This window comes from Anarrhichthys ocellatus, unplaced genomic scaffold, assembly GCF_004355925.1.
Source record: "Anarrhichthys ocellatus isolate YVR2014 unplaced genomic scaffold, GSC_Weel_1.0 scaffold16, whole genome shotgun sequence".
Lineage (NCBI taxonomy): Eukaryota > Metazoa > Chordata > Actinopteri > Perciformes > Anarhichadidae > Anarrhichthys > Anarrhichthys ocellatus.
Window position 1 is genome coordinate 1,100,653 of NW_022280046.1, and position 21,362 is coordinate 1,122,014.

The 21,362-nt window shown below is 41.1% G+C and overlaps 1 protein-coding gene across 1 annotated transcript in view; it reads left to right on the forward strand.

Moving 5' to 3' along the window:
• The window catches only part of gnaz (guanine nucleotide binding protein (G protein), alpha z polypeptide), a 24,767-nt gene extending 3,805 nt beyond the window's left edge, over positions 1–20,962 (forward strand). Inside the window, exons 2-3 of the mRNA XM_031855572.1 lie at positions 10,924–12,264; positions 19,879–20,962. Of these exons, the coding sequence (XP_031711432.1) occupies positions 11,542–12,264; positions 19,879–20,223 (1,068 nt within the window). The 5' untranslated portion in view covers positions 10,924–11,541 and the 3' untranslated portion in view covers positions 20,224–20,962. The remainder of the gene's footprint in view (positions 1–10,923; positions 12,265–19,878) is intronic.
• The last annotated feature ends 400 nt before the right edge of the window (positions 20,963–21,362 follow it).

The following is a 21,362-nucleotide window of genomic DNA, read 5'->3' on the forward strand; positions in this document are numbered from 1 at the left end:
AAGTGACACGAGGGGGGGGGGATGATGATGAGGGAGTGTATGGCCTACTGATGAGGGATGTTGGTCTATACCGAAAGAAACGAAAGGAGTGTGTGTGTGTGCATGCATGGACGCACGTATATGCCTGCAAATCTGTGAATACTACAGGCTTTCTTAGATACAACGTAACGTTTATAGCACAGCAATTAGGTTGTTTTGATTAGGGTGTGCACGTCTGCTTTTCCGAGAAAATACCCGAAAGTGGATTAAAGCTGGTGGTGACCTCAGTGACCTCTGCAGTCCACTGCTGTAGATAAATCAATTCTGATTTCCTGCGTTTAACATGCAGTATAATTGCCTTTCCCTGTTTGTACAGGTGCCATTTTGTCATATCTCTCCCCTACTCACACATTCATCCCGTAAAACATATAACTGTTCAGTTCTTGGCTGGCATCAGTTGGGGGCTTGGCAATAGAGCAAGATTATACATCATTTGATTAAAATATAGGTGTGGCCTTTTCGGATGGTGATTTCATCATTTGGTGTAAATCTTGCAAAGTCTCTGCAGGGGTAACCGCCCTACTGCAATATGTAAGATGTTTTACTCTTATTCCTTTTAACATCTACTTCATCATTGTCCTTTACAGCATTTATTTTACAGTGCTGATAATGTGGCTCAATGGCTGTTGCGTGTGCTGTAGTAGTTATTTCTCCTTTTTCTGTTCCAGTTATCAAATCCCCAACTGCAGATCATGTCTGTGGGTTGTACAAAGCCTGAAAGTGTCCGTTTCCCACTATTTCTTTCTGTTTATCTTATCTGTCATGACCCAAAAGAATATTACGGTGGAGTGTTTGAATGAAGATTAGACTGCTTATAGCACTAACCTGAATGGTTTTGATCTAAGTGATATAGTGAGTATGAAGGCAGAAAAACATCTAAAAGCACCAGCAGCAAAAGATCTGTTCAGACAGATATCCAGAGACTCACACGTGTGCTCACATCTGTGTGTACATCAGTGACAACACAAGACTCTAGTGTCCACCTTGTGCCATCTTATCCCTTCGCATCAGACAGCCTACCCATAGCTCAGCCCTGTGCACAAACATGCCATTGTCATCGCCGGCCGGCCTTGTGACTCAGTGTGACCCGCTGGATTGGAGAAGGGGGAAGACATCCATTGAGATCGGGAACGTTAAACGGAGCATTATCACGAAAAAGTATCTAGCATACAGAGGCCTGACCCCCACCCCGTCTCCAAACAGCCCACTGTTTTGGCGGAGTAGAGAGGAGAACACAGCCCATCATTGTTTCTCATAATGAATGAGTAGTGTCCTCACATGTGTACAGTATACAGGCAACTTTCTATGAAGTTGGCATGGAGGACAGCATGTCAATGACGATAACATGAAGCGCTGGCACGAAATGTTGAACAAACAATTGTGAGGCTTAAATTAAGGGTTTACAACAACTGGGTTTGATGATTATATTACTATCGACTTTTTTTTGAAAAAGCCAATGACAGACAATTCAATTTACTAGCTTATATTGGATTTATCTTCAACTCCCAGATGATTTGGTCCATCCATAATGAATAGGTAGATTCACATCGCTGGAAAAATAAAACGTGACACACTTTCATGCATGTTATAGATTTCCTGAGCTAAGAACAGTGTTTCTCCTGAGGCTGCATTATTCCATTTTTTTTGCCATTATGGGTGCACAAAGAAAGTGTCCTTAGCCAGCGACCACCATATCGCTGGCGTACAGTTGTCTACTCACACATCCAGCAGACACGGAGCAACATTAGCATTCATTTGGAGTCATATTTACAGGCCATAAATCCAGTATCCACTGCTCTTTTTATCTCCGTTTTGATCCCCACCAACATATTTTTGCAGGCTGTTTCACTCTCTTCACCAGCTAGTTGTTGTCTGTCTACCATTTTGATGCAAGGCTTTTCCTCTCTTTTTTTGTGTGCAAAAAAGCCTGTAGTAACAGCAAATACGCAGGACACAGAACCATACCAATTTGCTAAAGGAGGCTATAAGCTATAAAGCCCTGTAGAGCTGCAGAGAAGGGTAATAATTCTCCATAATTTCAACCAATTTTACATCACATAGTCATTTGATCCATCTTAAAAGTACTGATTAGTACCAGTTAATATAGTTTTCATTAAGCGACACAGAACTGATCTCCCGAGCTTTTGAGTTTACCTAAAAGCTTTACTACAAGAACAAAAGAAACGTCTGACAGTCCCTTACCATAATGACAACATCAATTTCGAAATCCATTAGATACAAAGTCTCCTGACATATGCGAAGGTGCTATATGACATTAGAGGCTTTCAAAATTCCCCCAGGAGTTTTCTGGTAGAGAAATCCTAGACACACTTTTGCTGACAGGCTCATTCTTGAGGCTCATTGACAGCCAATTTAAATGTGTCTTCACTGTGTAAATGTGGTTAAATAGGTTTTCTTGTTCAGCCTGAATGACATGGTCCCTTGCTTGTTCGTTTTTCACTAGCTATTCTCAAGAACAGATGACATACAAGGAGACCGAATTTAGTGTTGGAAAATGGACCGGATTATTGGGGAAAGTAGGCCAGAGTCCGGACGCAGTTCTTTCAGGCTCAAAGGCTAAATCTTGCATAAAATGGTGCAGACTGTTGAATGGTGCTGAGGATCACTCTGCCTGCGACCTATATCTCATATGATTCGGACGTAGGATGTAGAGACCACAAAGCTCTGAGTCATCACACAGACGCAGGCCTTCTTGGTTGGAAGACTTCATTTATTTCATTCCACTGAGAGATGCACAAAAAAACCCCATGTATTTCAGTTATTAGGCTACTAGGCACACACAGTACATTTTTCAGAAGCATCACATGCTATAATGTTATCAACGGGATCTGTGTTAGCAACTGGCATTTGGCTGATATTGATCTATCGTTCTGCTGTTAGAAGCATGAAATTGACTGTCTGACTTTTATCCCAGACTTCACATTATTGTAGTTTCAGTATGTCCAGTTTAGGGAAACAAAAACCCTGGAGTTCCCTGCAGATCACCCACCTATGACTTACATCTTATTTCTGTCCCTTGGAAAGTTACCCACTTGCACTCAGTTAGCATCTATTCACACAGATGATCAGGCGTATTGGAAGGAATTAAAGGACAACCGCCCTTCTTTAACCATTCATGGTTCCCATGTTTATTGTGGCAAAAGGATTTTGACAGATTAAGATTATAATCGCCAAAGTAGCCAGCGCCATCTTATCAAAAGCTCCCATGGTGTACAGTATAAGCTGCTAGATGTCGGAATTCCTGGAAACCTTGCCAGACTGGTCACATCACAACTACTCTTTCCAGTAGCTCTAGCGCAACTGATTTAAGACTCGTCTTGGCTCTACTCTGAGGCAGTAGGCCTAAATAGATTAAAGTCAGGATAAAACAAGAGAGTGTGATTAAATGGGATACTCATACAAAAAAAAAAGAAGAAGATTGGATGATATAACTGCTTGAATTGGGTCTAGGTAATTTGTCAATGTTGCTTTGTACAAGGTATATTTCAATATCTTTTTTTTCTATTTCAGATTCAAAGATTCCACCTTAAGTTTTGAGTTAAATGAGAAGTAAATGTATTTAACAACATATCAGTTATGGCATAATTGTTTTGATGAGAAATGTTGTTGTCATTCTGGATCATAGCTGCAGCCCTTTAACATGTTGCTACATGTACATGCTACATGAAATCTGTGTCTTATTTCCAGTCTTAAAATAAATACAAATTGCATACTGAATATGTTTACATGGTAAAACCTTCCACTCCCTTCCTTCCTCCCTCCCTCCCCACCATATAATTAAGAAAAATAATGAATTACACTCATCTAGATTGAACACAAACAGACAGAAAACTGGTGAGATAATCACAGAAACGGAATGCCAACTTTGTTGAACATAATTTATAATGTTTGCCCCTTAAGGTGTTTTTTTTTAATCTTCTTTAACTTAAGATCTATTTCCATCGTTCATCATTTAGACTACACTTTATCAAACTGGTCATTAATGACACTGACAACCAATCAAATAATGAGTCATCAGTTTATCAAGTATGCTTAATGTGGTCCATCACAATAACCCTGCGACACATCCTTCCTTTGTCCTTTGTTTGTTGACAATTAAATGAAATGAGTGGTTGTGACGCTCTAACATTAGACCATGTGAGCAGACTAGCAAGCGCACACCAGATTTGACAATGACCTCAGGAACTAGCCAGACCAATAAAAGGCAAAAATGAACTATTTTCATGAGGAATGACAAAGGTGTGCGTGTCTCATTTGCGATGCGAGCGTATCAGTCGATAAAAGATGAAACATAGACCATGGCGTCATCAAAGTCGACAGCAACTGTTCATGGGACTTTACAGCTGATAGTAGTCTAGAACAGAGATGCCAAAAACAACGCTTATACAAAGACAACAGTATCCAAACACAAAAAGCCCTTCGTCTATGGCGTCATTGTAAGAGAGGCGATGACAGCGGTGACTGAAACGTTATTAAAGGACCATAAATGTAAGACAGAAATGACGTCTCTTCTTGGTGATATACAATGGGTGCTACATGTATCTCTCGCCAACTTTCACTTTGTCAAATTAGCTCTCAGAGGTAAAAAGGTTAGAGACACCTGCCAAACACTAAACATATGCAGCCTTTAAGGTAACATCAATGCATATCTTATCAGGAAAATGTGAAATCTGTAGGTGGCCATAATCATTATGTCCACACAGTGTTCACATGCAAACTATAAACCTGGATCAAATTACAACACAGGTTTATTTCCTTGTGAGTTTAAGTTTTAAAGACTTGATTTGAGTCATGTGCGCCCATCAGCCACAAACATGTTGTGGTCCAGTATTTAGCTCAGCAATGCAAATATTGAAACCTCATGTCTTGATTAAAATCCAACATTTCTTTCTAATGAAAGGCTTGTACTTTTAGATTAATTCATGTAATGTTGCAATCGCTTGCTTTTGCTTGATGTTACTGACCCCACCCGTGTCCTTTTTTTTATGAAAGGCTCATTGTTCTCTTTGATTATTCTGCTTTTATTTATTTGGTTTATTGGATTAAGTTCAAGCAAGTTGTAAAATCTATTGTTTCGAGGTGGATCTCATTTTGGTTCCATTTATTAATTCAATAATCAGTCACGATTACACAATAAAAAAATACTTTCGGGTGTTATCTCTTTATTAAAAAGGCAAGAGAACATGTCTGAACATTGCCCCTGTATACATATTTAAAAACCTCCAATGATTACAGCCTCAACACTATCGCTTTGTCAATGACCAACCAAGCAATGTTTATATATATATATATATCAATATTCAATATCTTACCTTTGCACAGACATTATTTTGTGACATTTCTTTTGTAGGTATCACACTAAAGTTAAACTTAAGGCTGCTCCTAAAGGAGTGCTGCTCTTCTGTTTACTGTTTCAGATGATATTTTAAAAGTTTGTTTCAACTGTCAACAGTGTCACTACCAGTGTTTAAATTTCTCAGCTCTTTTAAAGAAATGCTAATGCCCATGGAAATTTCAGTTCAGCAGGTGTGCAGTGCTGGTGTGCTGCCGTACAGCTCAATAACAACAGCACAGCTCCAACGATCTACCCAAACTTATGAATGTCGCCCTGACCTCCACCTACAGGGTCAGAGCAGCCTCTTCCCTGGTACATTTCAAATCACTGCCCTGTGTGGGAAATTATATCCAACAATCATATCTGTCTTTTTATACAATGTTGAAAACAAAGACTATGAAACAGAGCTGAAAGATCGCATATAGAGTTGGTCTTGAAAGTTGCCATAAATATCCGACACGGCGAAAAGGTTTGATCGCCGTTTTACTCTAACTGCCTAACAGCAGGATTTATAGCAGATCTGGGGATTAGCTACTGTTTCACTCCTGGGGTTTCAGATATTATTGTAAGAATCACTCTCTTATATCCCAGTAAAACTCTAGCACTGTATATGGACAGTGCTAGCAACTGCTGGAATGTTCCTTTATGTAATGGTAACAGCCATCAGTAGGCTAGAGATACATTGCGCTTATTATCCGTCTTCATATGAGAACATGTTTACGACACAATGTATGGCCTGTTGGGAAAATGCGATGACGGCAACACATAAGGTTCAGTAGGTCTGCTAACCCATGGGGCATATGGATATAAATTACCATTCAGTCATCAAAGAGTCACATTTCCAGAGCACCATACTGTTCTGAATAATGAAGGTTAAATTGTCCATACATATGCCTTTCTGTATAATCCTGATGACAATGCTGAATGAGCGCCAGCATTATTTCTGGCTGGACCACAGCAAAGCAGGGCCAGGACTATAAATGTGAAAGTCTGTCCATACTTACCAGGTGAGTGAGTAATGTTACACCATTGGCTGTTGCACTTTCAAAAAAAAGCACGGACAAATTGCCAGTAGCCGCCAAGAAACGTTGTGAGGAGAAAGACGCTCAAGGTATTGCGCAATGCGAAATGCCCCTTCGCTTTTATGAACAATGTGGCCACATTTTGCTCACAAAAATGTTGCTGGTCACTGATAAAGCGTTCTGTAAAAACAGATGCAAAGTTACCTCGCATCATAGAGAGAAAAAAACCCATATCTGCTTTTAAATTCTTCATAGAACAAGGAGTTAACGGGAGTCGCAGCTCCCAATACATCATGACAATTTGCAGCCTTTAAGGTGCACTGTGTAATGCCTAACATTTCACCTCTACTACTGGGTCCATAAAATCTAAATTTAGTGATCAGTTATAAAAACAACTACTAACAGCAAGGCAGGAACCTGCAAAATTCGACCAAAACACTGAGAGCTCTTCGAGATAACACGGCTATCTTATCATTTTCACATTTGGCATCGGCCTCTAGTTTACGTGAGCCATCAGTGTGCTTATTGTGGCAGGAACCGGGGGCTGTACGGTACGCTCTGGTGTACAGTACGCTCTGGGAGTTTGGGAGGCAGAGATGAGGGAGTGTTTTTGTACTGTTTTTAAACAAAAACGCCGGTCATATCTTACACTTTGCACCTTTAAAGTTAACATAGACTGCAGCCAGTGCAGACAATAATGGCGGCGGAAATTATGGTCTAGTAGTCTGTCGATCAGTTATGTGCTTGTGTAAACACATATTACTGGGACCACTACAGATGAACATTGAAGATTCAGGAATTCACACTATAGACGCTACCACTAACTACCGGTGTAACAATTTGCCCAAAATTGAACACATTCACGGCCATATAGGTTTCAACCGAGTTATGTTCAGTCACTTTCCCAACACGCGTGCCAAGCCCTTGGCCTGCTTAGCCGTGATAAATCGGCAGTTTTCTTGCTCAAGTTGGTCCTGATGTAAAAGGGTAATTGGTTAATAAATGAGAAACATGATTGCTTGCTGGTCCCCCGCTGAAGACAATAGTTATTTATGACGGCAGATGTTTGTGAAGTGCAGTATTCTTCCTACTGCCTGTCGACTGCAGGCTTCCTCCCACTGGAACACCTCATCCGATCCCTCTTGAAATGCAAGACTGCTGACCACACACCTGCCCGCCTCATTCATAAAGCATTACAAGATGTCTAAAAGAGACACGCGACTTTCCCCCTTTTTCTCAGACTTTTGCTTTTCATTCATTGAAATAAATACATTTTCTGCATTTGCTCTTCCTCATCTGTGACACACCTGAGCACAAGTGGGACTCGTAGCGCATAATACCGCTGCACCACAGCATGACTTTTCATTCCTCCTCTGAAATTATATGTGATTTGATTTAAATGATGTGTCTTCAGTGGCACACGGTGAGATTGATTTCACAGCAACACATAATGGATTTAGCGCGCTTGTGTAGCTCTTTAAAATAGCATCTGATACAATTGAATGCTCTACATATGTTTAACAATGTGTACTGACCTGGAACACTGAGTTTATTGTAACTATTTACCTGGTGATGTGCTCACTGAGCCTGGAAACAGATGAGGGTGTACCTGCCGACTTTCTCTTTCATTTCCTCTTTTTGAAAGTTGTGCTTTCGGTGTGTTTGAATCTAATTGACCACCTGGTTTTCTCATCCTCTCAGGTGTCAAGCGGTTACAAATATCCACACCATTTAAAAACACTGGTACCTCCTGTGTGTGTTTGATCATCAATGTGAGATTTCTATCTTTGAGAATGTATTCAGACTGTCCAAACTGGCATGGCATCTGTAGATACCATACAATGCATTTTTCTTCCAACAAATTTTGTGTGAGCAATTACCTTGAGCCCCTGATGGATTAAAATCACCACTCAACCTAATGTGATTGACCCTTCATTTTAATAGCATTTTTGTGGACTCAACAACTGCAGCAGGTAGGAAGAGACTGTTGTGCAACAGAAACACACTGAGACTACCTGTACTCATCTCTGATAAAGAGCGAGATTGTAATTATTTGCAGCATGGTAAATTAATAATAGGAGGTAAGCACCTGGGAGAGTGTTGGAGAGAGAGCTGATGGGCCGTGTGCAGCAGGAGCTGTGAAGGAGAGTGACCAAGCTCGGTCTAATCTTGGCTATCACATTACCTCAGCACCTCATGCCACATTGAGATGCTGGCCTCTCTCTGCGGCCCCCATGGCTCTACCTCCACTCACTTACTCTTAAAGTGACACGCCTCTTCTTCGTACCGGAGCCAAGGTAATACAGGTGTCCTCGTAACACCTTTTTCTCTGGAGGACGGTTTGACATATATGAGGATAGATAGGACTTGCCGGAGGAGGTAAGCCTGGAAACGTATCCTTAATGAGTAAAGATGATGACACTGTAGGCGTCATGTGGAATAGAGATGATATATTATTTGTTGTTGCTGTCATTCAGAGATATTTCAACAAATAGTTGAATAGTCAACAATAACAAATAGTTTTTATCCTGTAGGCACTTTCTAAATTCATTTTTACTGTTTTTTATTATTATTAAAAACTTAAGTTTCAGGCTTTTTTTTGTTTTGTCCTTCTGCGTTATGCTCCAGTTATTAGGGTGTCAGCATGGGGAATATTAATAATAATACAAATTAAATTTGATAATAATATACACTGATTTTGCACTTCCGGTACACTACTTCCTTAGCAATTATTTAAAGTGGTGTGACTTCAAAAAGTGCGGAAATGCAAGTGTTGCATATTTCCAGAAATAGCAAATTGACTTCACACGCAGCTTCAATGTGTTTCGTAGGCTCTCAAAATCAGTGATGTGCATTAACCGGTTTGGCTGGCTATGCCATTTTGAGAGGAAAGTCAGGTGCCTGGAGCCAGGAAACAATGCTCTGCACTCTGTTTGTGTTGTGATGCTTTGTTATGGCTTTGTTCTGCTCTGTTTGTCCTCTCCGTCATCTGAAGAGTGGACCTCACTCACTGAGCTCTGAGAAATGCTTTCTCTCTCTCTCCCTCTATGTGATAGGTCTGCAGAATATAGTTCCGCCAACCAAACTAGGCCACAGCATGATTTCACATTTGCTACTCAGCCAATAGCATACAGCTCGTTTCAATGTGCATCTATTTATTTCAGATTCCCACAGGCATTCACTGCTCCAAATTTGTTTTTTCATCATATCCTAAAAGACATTATTTTATTTGAATGTCCCCAAACTTATTATAATTCAGTATTTGTTCTATTAAAGTAAATTGTCTGCCTCCTGAACAGCTAATATATGAAAGTAGGAGCTGAGTGAAACCAGAATTTTTTTATTTTTGTGATTATCACTACGTACAATCGTAAGGACACAACACAGATATCTGGGCAAGGAAAGGGGACTTTATGGGGAATGAAAGCATGAGAGGTACCTGCTGGCTCAAGCCTGTTATTTTCCACTGCGATAGTAAATAAGCATTTCACCTGATGCATTCAGCTGAGCATCATGAGAGTACGACAGTCAGATGTGTTGCGTTGTAGTGTGAATGGGGGAAGATGCCATTGGCTACAAGGAAACACGTGCGTCATGTTAATCCTGCACCCGTTCCCTTCCAAATAGTAGAGTTTGTTTTTCTCGGTCTGTTGCTATGCGTTTGTTTGACCTTGATTGTGTATATAATGAGCGTCCATGTGTGCGGTGGTGTTAAATGTCTGGGCGTGGTGAGCTGAGATCTACATTGGCTCAGGGTCTATGGTAACACAGGACTGCTGAGGGAGAGAGTTGGGCTGTGTAACTATTAGAAGCAGATATCTCAAGAGGCAGCGTACACAGAACAAGGGTATACGGCAATGGTTGAATGGGAAGTGTGCAGGTCAGTATGCATGTGACTGTATGGGCTTTCATTGCTAATCAGTCAATTTACATTTTATGGATAAAGAATTACATGTTATATGTGTTCTTTTTGTTAGTCAGTAAATTGAAATAAGCAGATTGGTGTTACTGTCATGTGTGATAATGCAGAGCTAGAGCCAGGAGGCAATTAGCATTAAGACTGGAAGTTGGCACACAGCAAGTCTGCCTTTCTCCAAAGTTGGAAAATATGATTCCCAGTACGGCCAAAGCTCACTTGTTTGTTTGAATGGCACAATTGCAAAAACAATAATTTGTACTTTATCCATCCAGCAAGCACTTCTATGCAGTGCTGGTTGCTGGACTCAGTCAGTGAGCACAGATTTTGGTATGAAGATATTTCTAAATCTATTTCCCCCCTGCTTCGATGCTAAGCTAGGCTAACTACCTCTTGTCTCCAGCTATTAATCAAACGTAAAGACATACGAGTGGGATCAATCCTTTTATCTCCAAGAGAAGAAGCATATTTTACAAAATGTTGAACTATTCTTTTAATGTTGTTGATGTAATGGAGAGTGATGAAACTGCTCTTACTTGTCTTGAACATGCTATTCATTTCTCTTCTCTTTTCGTCTTATGTGTTGGCAGACTCGCATCCCTTCAGTTGCTGGGGAGATATCACACCACAGAAGACGCGGAAAAGATTTGATCAGGAACATCAAACAAAACAGGCCAATATCGAAGTGAGGTGGACGGTTGCGGAAGCCAAACGAGTGCAACGTACCACAAGAGCCATGTGGGAGGAGAGTGAGGGGGCTTTGCTATTCTCACGCATCAAGCCCGAACAATTTGTTTACTGATATACGTAACATTCCCCAGCTATTGTCCAGAGCTTTTCATCAGGGGGAGCCCCTGCTATGCACCACGGCTCCATTGGCTTCAGCAGGCAATCCAACCCTCAGTGCCAGGCACTGTGTGGGCATCCCACAAGTCTGGGTTCTGCCCACACAGGACTCACCGACTGCCCCTGAACAAAAATAATGAAATACTCCTGAGCCACTCCTCAGTGTGGTGGCTCTCCTGTCTAGTGTTAAATCGGTCTGTTGTGAAGTTCTGTCTGCCTCTTCACCGGCACGTTCCTACCTTTCAGTGAAAACCCTCTCCAACTCTTCCACTAGCTCCTTTTAGGTCACCACTTCGTTGTAATTTGCTTTCCCATCAAGCAGCAGCACGAGTTCCTTTGCGCTCACCACGTGGTGGAGGACCATGGGATGCCGTCAGAGCTCGGAGGAGAAGGAAGCGGCGCGGCGGTCGCGGCGAATCGACCGCCACTTGCGCTCAGAGAGTCAGCGGCAGCGGCGTGAGATCAAGCTACTGTTGCTGGGCACCAGCAACTCGGGCAAGAGCACCATCGTCAAGCAGATGAAGATCATCCACAGCGGTGGCTTCAACCTGGATGCCTGCAAGGAGTACAAGCCCCTCATCCTGTACAATGCCATCGACTCGCTCACCCGCATCATCCGCGCTCTCACCACCCTCAAGATCGACTTTCACAATCCCGATCGCGCCTACGATGCTGTGCAGCTCTTTGCCCTCACAGGGCCAGCAGAGAGCAAAGGGGAGATCACTCTAGAGTTGCAGGGGGTCATGAAGCGCCTGTGGGCCGACTCAGGGGTCCAGGAGTGCTTTCAACGATCCAATGAGTACCACTTAGAGGATAACACTGCCTACTACTTGAATGACCTGGACCGCATCTCTGCGCTTGAGTTCATCCCAACTGTAGAGGACATCCTGCGGTCCCGCGACATGACCACCGGCATTGTGGAGAACAAGTTCACCTTCAAGGAGCTCACCTTCAAGATGGTGGATGTGGGCGGACAGCGTTCGGAGAGAAAGAAGTGGATCCACTGCTTTGAGGGCGTGACTGCAATCATTTTCTGTGTCGAGCTAAGTGGCTATGACCTCAAGCTCTACGAGGACAACCAGACGGTAAGAGAGATCTCTTTTTGAAGGGCCCACATTTTCACAGTAAATGTATGCACATGCACACGTGTGTGCACTAACACATGCTTGCACACAGCAGCCACTCTCCCTAACACAGAGGTCAGATATCAACCCAATCAGCACAAATTCTACAAATACTTATAATTACGTTTTTACGAAGTGTGACCATTATTTCTCACAATGTGATTGAGATAATTCAAGTGGGGAGAAAATATCTCTTATGTGAGACAGATAACATTTATTTGACTCATGATCTTAGATACCAATAACCTTGGTATCTAGATTTCTGTCAAAGCAATTAAGATAATGATTGCGTCATTCACATTTTTATTTTGAATTTAATTTGAAAGGAATAATGGCTATATCCAAAATCATTTTTGGAAACTGGGCTGTTTGAGGATTACTTCAAATTAAAATAATAATATTTTAATAAAGGAAAGAGCTTTAATAATTTTAAATGCAGCAATTAGGAATTAAAAATATGATTGTTTCCCAGCATTTCATTAAGTAGATAAAGTACATTGCATTTCCAAATGCACGATCTTTAGCTGACTGAAAGATTCCTAAAGCAGCTTATCATTCAAAGAAGGATAACAGACCTAAACAAACAGAGTATTAAAATGCATTCTACTAAGTCTAGGTCTACAGCTACAGAAGGCAACTGTAAAACTTTCAATCTGTACAGAAATGAAATGTATACCTAAAATTGCAGATCAAAGGTGTACCACTTTATGCACCGTTATTCTCATCCTAAAAAGCATTTCTACCTAAAGTTATCCCTCTACAGTTCATTCAGTTCTGTTTAATAAACAATTGGGAAAGTCTTATTCAAATGTAATGGTCCTAATCCATGATTTTGTAAAAGTGGGTGAAACACATTCACACTGCCTTAATGTGGTAGTGAAACTATTTCAAACCTGTCTGAATGAGAGTGGCCGGCGTTCCTTATCTCCCCTTCATGGTTGTGGAATTTGAGCGATTAGCATATCCGTTTTGTTATCAGAGTGTTTTGGAATAGTTGGGTCGTTATTGCTCGTTTATCTGCCTTTTTGACAATGGAAGGTCAACAATAGATTCTGTTTTACTTTTTTAGGCTAGATCAGCTATGAGGGGTCAGCTATTTTCTATTTATTCACAGGCATGATCACATTTCTTTCCTACAGAGATTCCGGTATCTATTTACACCTCTTTATACACAAGAAATAACTTGAGGAGGGAACTTTGTCATTCCTGTGATTGAACTGGCCTGATAATTCATTGGTTCCCCAGATAAAACAGGGTAAAACACGGGAGTACACCGTGCTGGGTTATAGCACGAAATCAATTAGTTTTACAGGTTAAAAATAAAGTGTGAGGAGAAAAATGCAGTATGGTGTTAATTGAGTTCACAGAATAAAGTGTGAGGCTGTACCTGTGAGAATTAACAGATTGTGAAGGCACTGCATAGCAATGGGAGTTCACAGGTGCTAGAAAAAAACAAAAACTTTTATTATTCTAAGACAGGAGAAGAAGAAAATTCAGCAATGGATCAAAAGTACCAGAAAGAAAGACATCCTTAAATTAGAGCAGCCACCCTGCTGCAGAACCAACTATCAATACAATTTCTGCTAAAACTGACATTTTCATGGTTTCAAGGGTTTGTGGTTGAATTAATGCCTTTACAAGTGTATGTGTTTGAACACGTGAAGCAGAAGTTCTCTTTGAACACACCGGGGGTTTCTTCAGTTGGACAATGGCAAACTTGTGACAAAGTAACATTATTACTGGCTGTGATTTTCTGAGGCCTGTAACATGTTGCCTTATCTGTTTAAAGTGAAACCCGTTCACAAAAAAGCCCTTGGTGTTCCCGTTAACTGCATTTGCACAAAGACACGCGGCACGCCAGACATCAGCTGAACGAGTCCACATAAGTCTTGTACATTTCAGGTTTAGATGTGTTTTAAAGTGTTATGAGTGATGAGCACACAGAGTGTTATTCTTCATTACATGGATAGAACATGCAAATGGCAGAAATGTGCAGAAGTGTATCAGGATGCACCTCATTAAAGTATGACCTGGAGAGATGATCTACTCACATTTAAAATTGAACAGCACACTGTGCATGAGGCGTGTATTTAGTCTAGTGCAGTCACGCCACTTTAATGCTGAATAAATATGTACATTCGAACACGTCAGTGACAAAGCACTCATACAGTAACATAAAAACACATTAATGTCGTGGCTGAGATGGTACAGTCATTTGTAGTATAACGGAGGCTGAACATTTATACTGTGACCGCAGATTTGTGAAAGAGAGGCTGTACCAGCACCACATGATGGTGGCCATACTGGACATCGGGCCACGCCTTAATAAATTAACAGGACCATCAGGCAGACGGCATAATGCAGCAGCAATTCTAAATTTAAGTGTAGTCCTAATCTTAACGTTGCTATGGTTCCTTCAGCATCTACAGAAGGCTCCTTAGTGAATTCCTGCATATTGGAGCCGTCCGCTTCTATAACCACAGTCAGCTGACGCCACGCTGCCGAACAGCTGTTACCTAACACATCGTCTAGCCTCTGCATGCTAAATAAATCTGCAATGCGAGGAAAAGAAGTTTGTATCTGTGTAGTGTACGTGTGTGTGGTTACAAGGTTTACATGATACAACATGAGAGAATAACAGCAGTGAAACACGATTTGGTTTCTATTAAATTAGGTTAAGCATCAGTTAATATTAAAAGAATGAAGGTCAGTACAATGTGAGGGCAAAGGACTGACCCTGATTCTGGTGCAGAGAGAGAACAATACTAACAAGCTACAGTGGTAGAGAAAATGGCAGAAACAAATTCAGCAGATTAGTAAATATACGGAGAAAATATTATTCTTTTGGAATAAACAAACTAATATGCAATACCTACAAAATACAATATTTCAAATATACCCAGAAGCCCTCAGTATGTTAGACAGAAAACATGCTTCTAACACAGTTATCTGAATAGCAAAACACATGTCAGCCTCAATGCTCCAAACACAGACAAGGCAACGTATCTCAATGTACCAGAAAACAGATACTGACAATTAAGTAGAGCAAGAATGATAATGAATAGCAGGATAGTGGGCAGGCGGCTCTCAGGGGAAATGTGTACATATTTCGAAGAAAATGTTTTCCTTCTGTTTGGTGGGATCGTACGAAAAGGAGATAACTGTGCAGGCTCAACAGATGTTTCAAAAAAGAACAAAAACAGAATATCTTTGCCTTATCCTTTCGCAAGATAGCAAACCTTTTAAAAAATAACCTAAACTGCAACTCGTATGTATTAGGTTGAACAATAAACAAACTCGATTTTACAACCGAGACCACATCAAGTACTGTCGAGGTATGACCTTGACACATTTATCGGTTAAGCCTTCCATGAAGAAACATCTCAGAAATGTTGAATACATTTTCAGTAAAGCTGTTGTACAGCATATACATTGATTGCTAATTAATGGCTCCTGAGCACAACATGAACCTTTCCTTTCCTTCACCTCTCCTCACAACTGAGTCAATAATGTCCAATGGCATAGACCTGTGTGAGATAAAAAAAAAACTGATTCAACTTTCTGGACCAAAGGTGACTCATCAATTGTAGTTCAAGTGCGAATCTGACTCTTCCGTTTCTTAGTGAAGAACCGCAGTAGCAGAATGCTTGGTTAACAAGCGTGTTAGAATGAAGCACAACAGGGATTATAGGAGTTGAATGGCACGCCTAGAGGAGGCAAAGCACAGCGTTTGTTTTGCGAAATTCATTGGAAGTTTTAAGGGTTCATCAGTTCTTTTTGTGCATGCATATATACGGTGATCACTAATTAACGGCTCCCGAAAACAGTCACACTTATAGAAAACCCCTGCTTTGAAGGAAAATGTATCGTTTTTAATAAGAATGGCTTGTTGTGTCCAATAATTAGCTCCGTGGTCTAAATCTTCAAAGCTTCTGACAAATGTCACACGAGCAGAAAAACAAACTTCGTCTGACGAGATCGACGCCGGTTCAGTTTCAATGCACCGGCTCACGCAAGAGAGAAAATACACCATAATAATTACAGTATAACATTTACCCATCAACCCATCCCCTGATGCATTTTCCCTGTCCCATCCCTGTCTTCATAATGAATCGGTTGCCTTGGCTACTGTTGCTTAGCAACAGGCCAGTCAAATGCTCCTAATCCTGCGCTGTTGACAGTGAGCTGTGACTAGGGAAGGGAGGATGAGAAGGGGAGAGCAGGGAAGAAGAGAGAGGTGGGGTGGGGGGGGGGGGGGGGGGGGGGGGTGTGCAACAAACAGCGGCGCTGGAGAGAATAGATATGAGGTGTATGTGTGCGCCCTTGTATTGTGTGCCTGCGTGACTGTTTGTGGGTGCAACATCTGTGTAGTGCAGGTTTATATGCAATGGCTGAGGCTGAGCAACTGCAGCAGATCCTGTGTATGTGAGGTGAAAATGAAAAGCCTAGATGTGAGGTTATAGCGCTTGTCTAAGCTTGTGTTAGCCAAACATCAAGGCAGACACTGACCGCAGCGTCAGCTCTATTTCTACTGTCTCAATTATTGTTGTATTAATCTCTAAAAACAGGAATTAATTACCCCTCACATGAAAGACGAGTGGACAGGAATCACGGGTGTCTCGTGATTTTATGTTAAGGTTTGTCATGTGCGCTTTATCCTTTAAAGCCTCAGCAGAGACAACTAATGAACTGATGTGAACGTGAAATGACAGTTTCCCTGATCGCTGATTTTAAATCACATCAGGTCCGTTCACCAAAAGAGGAAGGTGTCAGACTGCTGTCTCGAAAGGTATTCAGGAATACTCTCCCTCCCTTAGCTACAGCATCTTGACTGCCTAATGGGTTATTGAAGGTAGCATGTAATTGAATTGCTTTATTTGACACAATTGTGTTTTAAAAAAGAGTTTTCCAGGAAACGGAATTCAAGGATTTGCCAATATTTTACACATTAGCAAAAGATTATTTATTGTATTTATTTATTGTTTGTTGTCCAGATTCAATTGACTTTAAATGTTACTAAAATGCTCTAAGATGACCTGGAGTCTGAAGATTTAGTGCGACACGTAAGTGAACACGTCTACCTTCAGCTGGACGTCATCTGCAATATAAACAGGCAATTATACAAAATTGTAATTCAAATGTGTGCGTATAGCTGATAATCAAAAATGTGATTTTGGTGAGATTCTAGCGCAAGAATAATATTATGTTCAATTGTGTACAAATGCGTTTAATGTTTGCTTTGAACTCTAAACCCAGCGGTGTTGCTGCCACATAGATATTAGTAATCAAACGGAGAGGGAAAACACAAAGGGAGAACATTTTGATTTTCAGGCACAGCAGAAAAAAACATGGTGACAGAGAAAATCATCTCGGTAGATAAGAGCAAAGCACTCCTTCTTACAAGACTGTGGCATTGAAAATGAACCTGAATGAATTACGAAGGGGTGGCTATACACTTAAGTGATTTGTATTAATGGTAAACAAAGCAATGACTTCTTCATTAATACTTAAACTTAATTAAAGCCTGCGCCTCTGGTCTACTCTGACAGGAAGAGGAGAGGGGGGGGAGAAGTGTGTGGTTGTGTGTGTGTGTGTGTGTTTGTGTATCAGTGGGTGTTTGAAGCGAAGGAAGGTAGTCTGCATGCTTTAGTGCTCTGAGGTGGTACCCTCCCCCTCCTCCCCCTCGCCGTTAAGAAAGTCTGACTGTAGGAGTGCCGTAGTGGCTAGGTGAGACTAGCGACTCCCGGGCTCAGCTTGCTGTCTCCTGCCGTACTAGCTGAGCTCTTGTTTTCACACCGTGCGAGGAGGAGTGAGGTCAAACAGCCAGACATGACTGTGTGTGTATTGTTCATTGTTTAAGGGCCAGTCTTAGTCCCCGGGGGAAACATACTTAAACAGAAAGGAGAGCTTATGTTTCATTGTGAGGGTAACAACATGTGAGAGAACGGGAGCAGAAAGGAAGACACATGAATGAATGAATGAAGATCAGGGCAACAGATACATTCTTATGCAAATTGTAGTGAACAAAGCCTTAGTTTGTTCCTCATGTGTTATGTCATTTTATTTGTTTAATAATAGGACAAAAGGTATTTTTGGAGAAAAGGTTTACTGTATCTTAGTTTGCAGTACTTGTGGTTCAATATTTTCAGTGTGTTCTTGGAAATCTTTTTCCCTCCAACAGTTTTCCTTCAGGGACGTATTTATTATTAGGGGCTACTTTGTCAAATTTGAACAAACACACTATGTTTTTCTATATAATCTATTATAACAAGGAAGTTTTAATGGACATAAATAATCCAATAATGTAGAGTTTTTAACTTAAATGAGCCGATGTAAAAACATGGACTGCATATAAGGGTGACATGGAACTTTGTTTTCTCATAACTTTAGGCTTTTCATCATTTTCCAAAAATAGTGCACTTACAACACTGAATAATCAAGGCTAACTTTGAATCCACACTATGATTGTCTAATCCTTGGCTACTCCCCTCGGTATCTGTTTTCATGCTGTGCAGATATTGTGATTTGCTCAGAGCACCATGTTGTTTCTGTAAACAGCAGTCTTCCATCTGACAACCTCCCAGTCACAAGCTACTGGCCAGTCGCCACATGCCAGCAGCTGCCATGAAAAAAAATCAACTTTCTTTTCTCTTATACATTCACCGTCACATGAGCGCAAACTGTACCGAAGCACATGGATGCAAACATGCAAATCAACAGCTACACACACACATTTTATCTTTTTCTTCTGTACCAAAACCAACAGATTGCCCCAATGCAAAAACAATACTTTTTTTGTTTTTGTTATGTCCTGTCCTGTCCCTGTCCTTAATGCTAATGCCAGTCACATGGTTCATATTCTTGCTGTTGCAGTCTTCCTTGCTTTATCTTTTGTGTAGCTCATTTATCTGCAATACATGGCAGACAGCCGTGATTTCCATTATTGTGAAACAAAAATGTGGTCCTGCGGGCTAATTTATGAAGTTGAGGCTGAAGAATAAAACAGTATCATAGAGCCAGAGCAGTTACGGTGCAGAAGAGGCTTGGAAGAGAACGTTACAGCAGTCTGTCCTCAGTGTAAACACACAGAAGTCTCTGCCTCCGTGTGATCCATTCAGATGTTCACATATGACAGTTATTGTCACATTTTCAATTATTCACAATGGCGAGATGTATCTGTAATGAGTAAAGTCACCTTCTGTCACCAATCATTTCACGGTATAGTGGTAAAAAAAAGTACTCAGCAGTTTCAGAGGAGAATGTGCAGAGAGTTCAAACGCAGGACTTCATGTGTCTGCGTCTCAAGTCTCTGTTGACATAACAGAGAAGCCGTACCATTGGCTCGCCAGTCAGTCCGTTTTCCTGTCTTCATTTTCCCCCTCAACTCATGCTGTACATGGTCTAATTTCCTCTCTTGGGTTACATGACACTTCTTGTGAGAATGCGGTCTGATTGTGTGATGGATCGGGCTGGTTTGGGTTGTTGCTTCAAAGTAAATATTACATTTTTCTGAAATAATGTCTTCACAGTGTGATCTTCTTTATATTTCCTTTCTCTCTCTCCACAACCACACAGAGCCGCATGGCCGAGAGCTTGCGCCTGTTCGACTCCATTTGCAACAACAACTGGTTCACCAACACGTCGCTCATCCTCTTCCTCAACAAGAAGGACCTGTTGGCTGAGAAGATCAAACGCATTCCTCTGACAGTGTGCTTCCCTGACTACAAGGGTCAGAACACCTATGAGGAGGCAGCTGTATATGTGCAGCGGCAGTTTGAGGACCTCAACCGCAACAAGGAGACCAAGGAGATCTATTCGCACTTCACCTGTGCCACTGACACCAGCAACATCCAGTTTGTGTTCGACGCTGTCACGGACGTGATCATCCAGAACAATCTCAAGTACATTGGGCTGTGCTAGGACCTGATTCTGGCAGGGGGGGTGGGGGCCACTTGGCAGCAGTCGGCCCGCCACCAGGCTGGATAAACAAAAGGCATGTCCGTCTGCCTGACAGTTTATCTCTTTGAAGAGGTGCAACAGAGACCTGCAAAAGAAATGAGGTAGTAAGATGGACGATACTGTAGATTTATGCGTTTCAGTTGAAACAAAAGAGCTGATGGGCCATGGTCAAGATGGGATTTTCACCCAATGTGTTTGCACTGAATATGAGTATGCAGAGACACCCAAACACACACGCACACACACACACACACACACACACACACACACACACACACACACACCAACACATATCCTTATGTTTGCTCACACAAAAGACCTTTGGATCAACAGTCAAGCACTTGTTTGACAAGGTAACACTGGAATTTTAGACAGCTGCCCCTACCTGCCTGCCAAACTCGAGGTAGTAGGTCTGTACTGATGGTTTTCAGTTACATTTGTCTCCTTCATTTTGTTTGCCACAGTCAATTAATGCTGCTTTACAAGAAGAATTTTGAAAGAATCAATGTTCTCTATTGGGTTGTCACCTTAACAATAACCAGTGAGTGCACCTGATGAGACGTGGGGAGAGCCTGTATATCTGAGGGGGGAAAGAAAATGTCAGTCGACATGATGTCACAGGGTTTCTACCTAAAAGAGGAAACTGCCACAGCGTAAATCTGAAGTAAAATACGTTTTCTACACACTATTTCTGTTTTTCCCTCCTGGTCAACTCTCTAATGTTGTTCTTTTCCCTCTATCTTTTATCTTTTTTGTGTTTTAAAGAACGATTATGTCTCTCAAACCTGCTTTTTATAGCAGGTCACTGACCTATTATAATACCAAGAGAGTGTTATGCTCGGTAGTCAAAAGTATTCTTTATGATCATTCCAGTTTCCAGCAAAGAGACAACAAAAAAACAGTGCCAAGATCAATTTGTAAATAAAACCAGATCCCATCCATTATGTTCATTTTTGTTTATTTTTTATGGACAAATACATTTAAACATGCATGATTTTGTTACTTTGGGATACTAATATATTTTCTTTGGGATTATGCTCCTCTTTTCCTAGGTTTAAATAATATATTCCCAAATATATGTGTATATATATATATATATA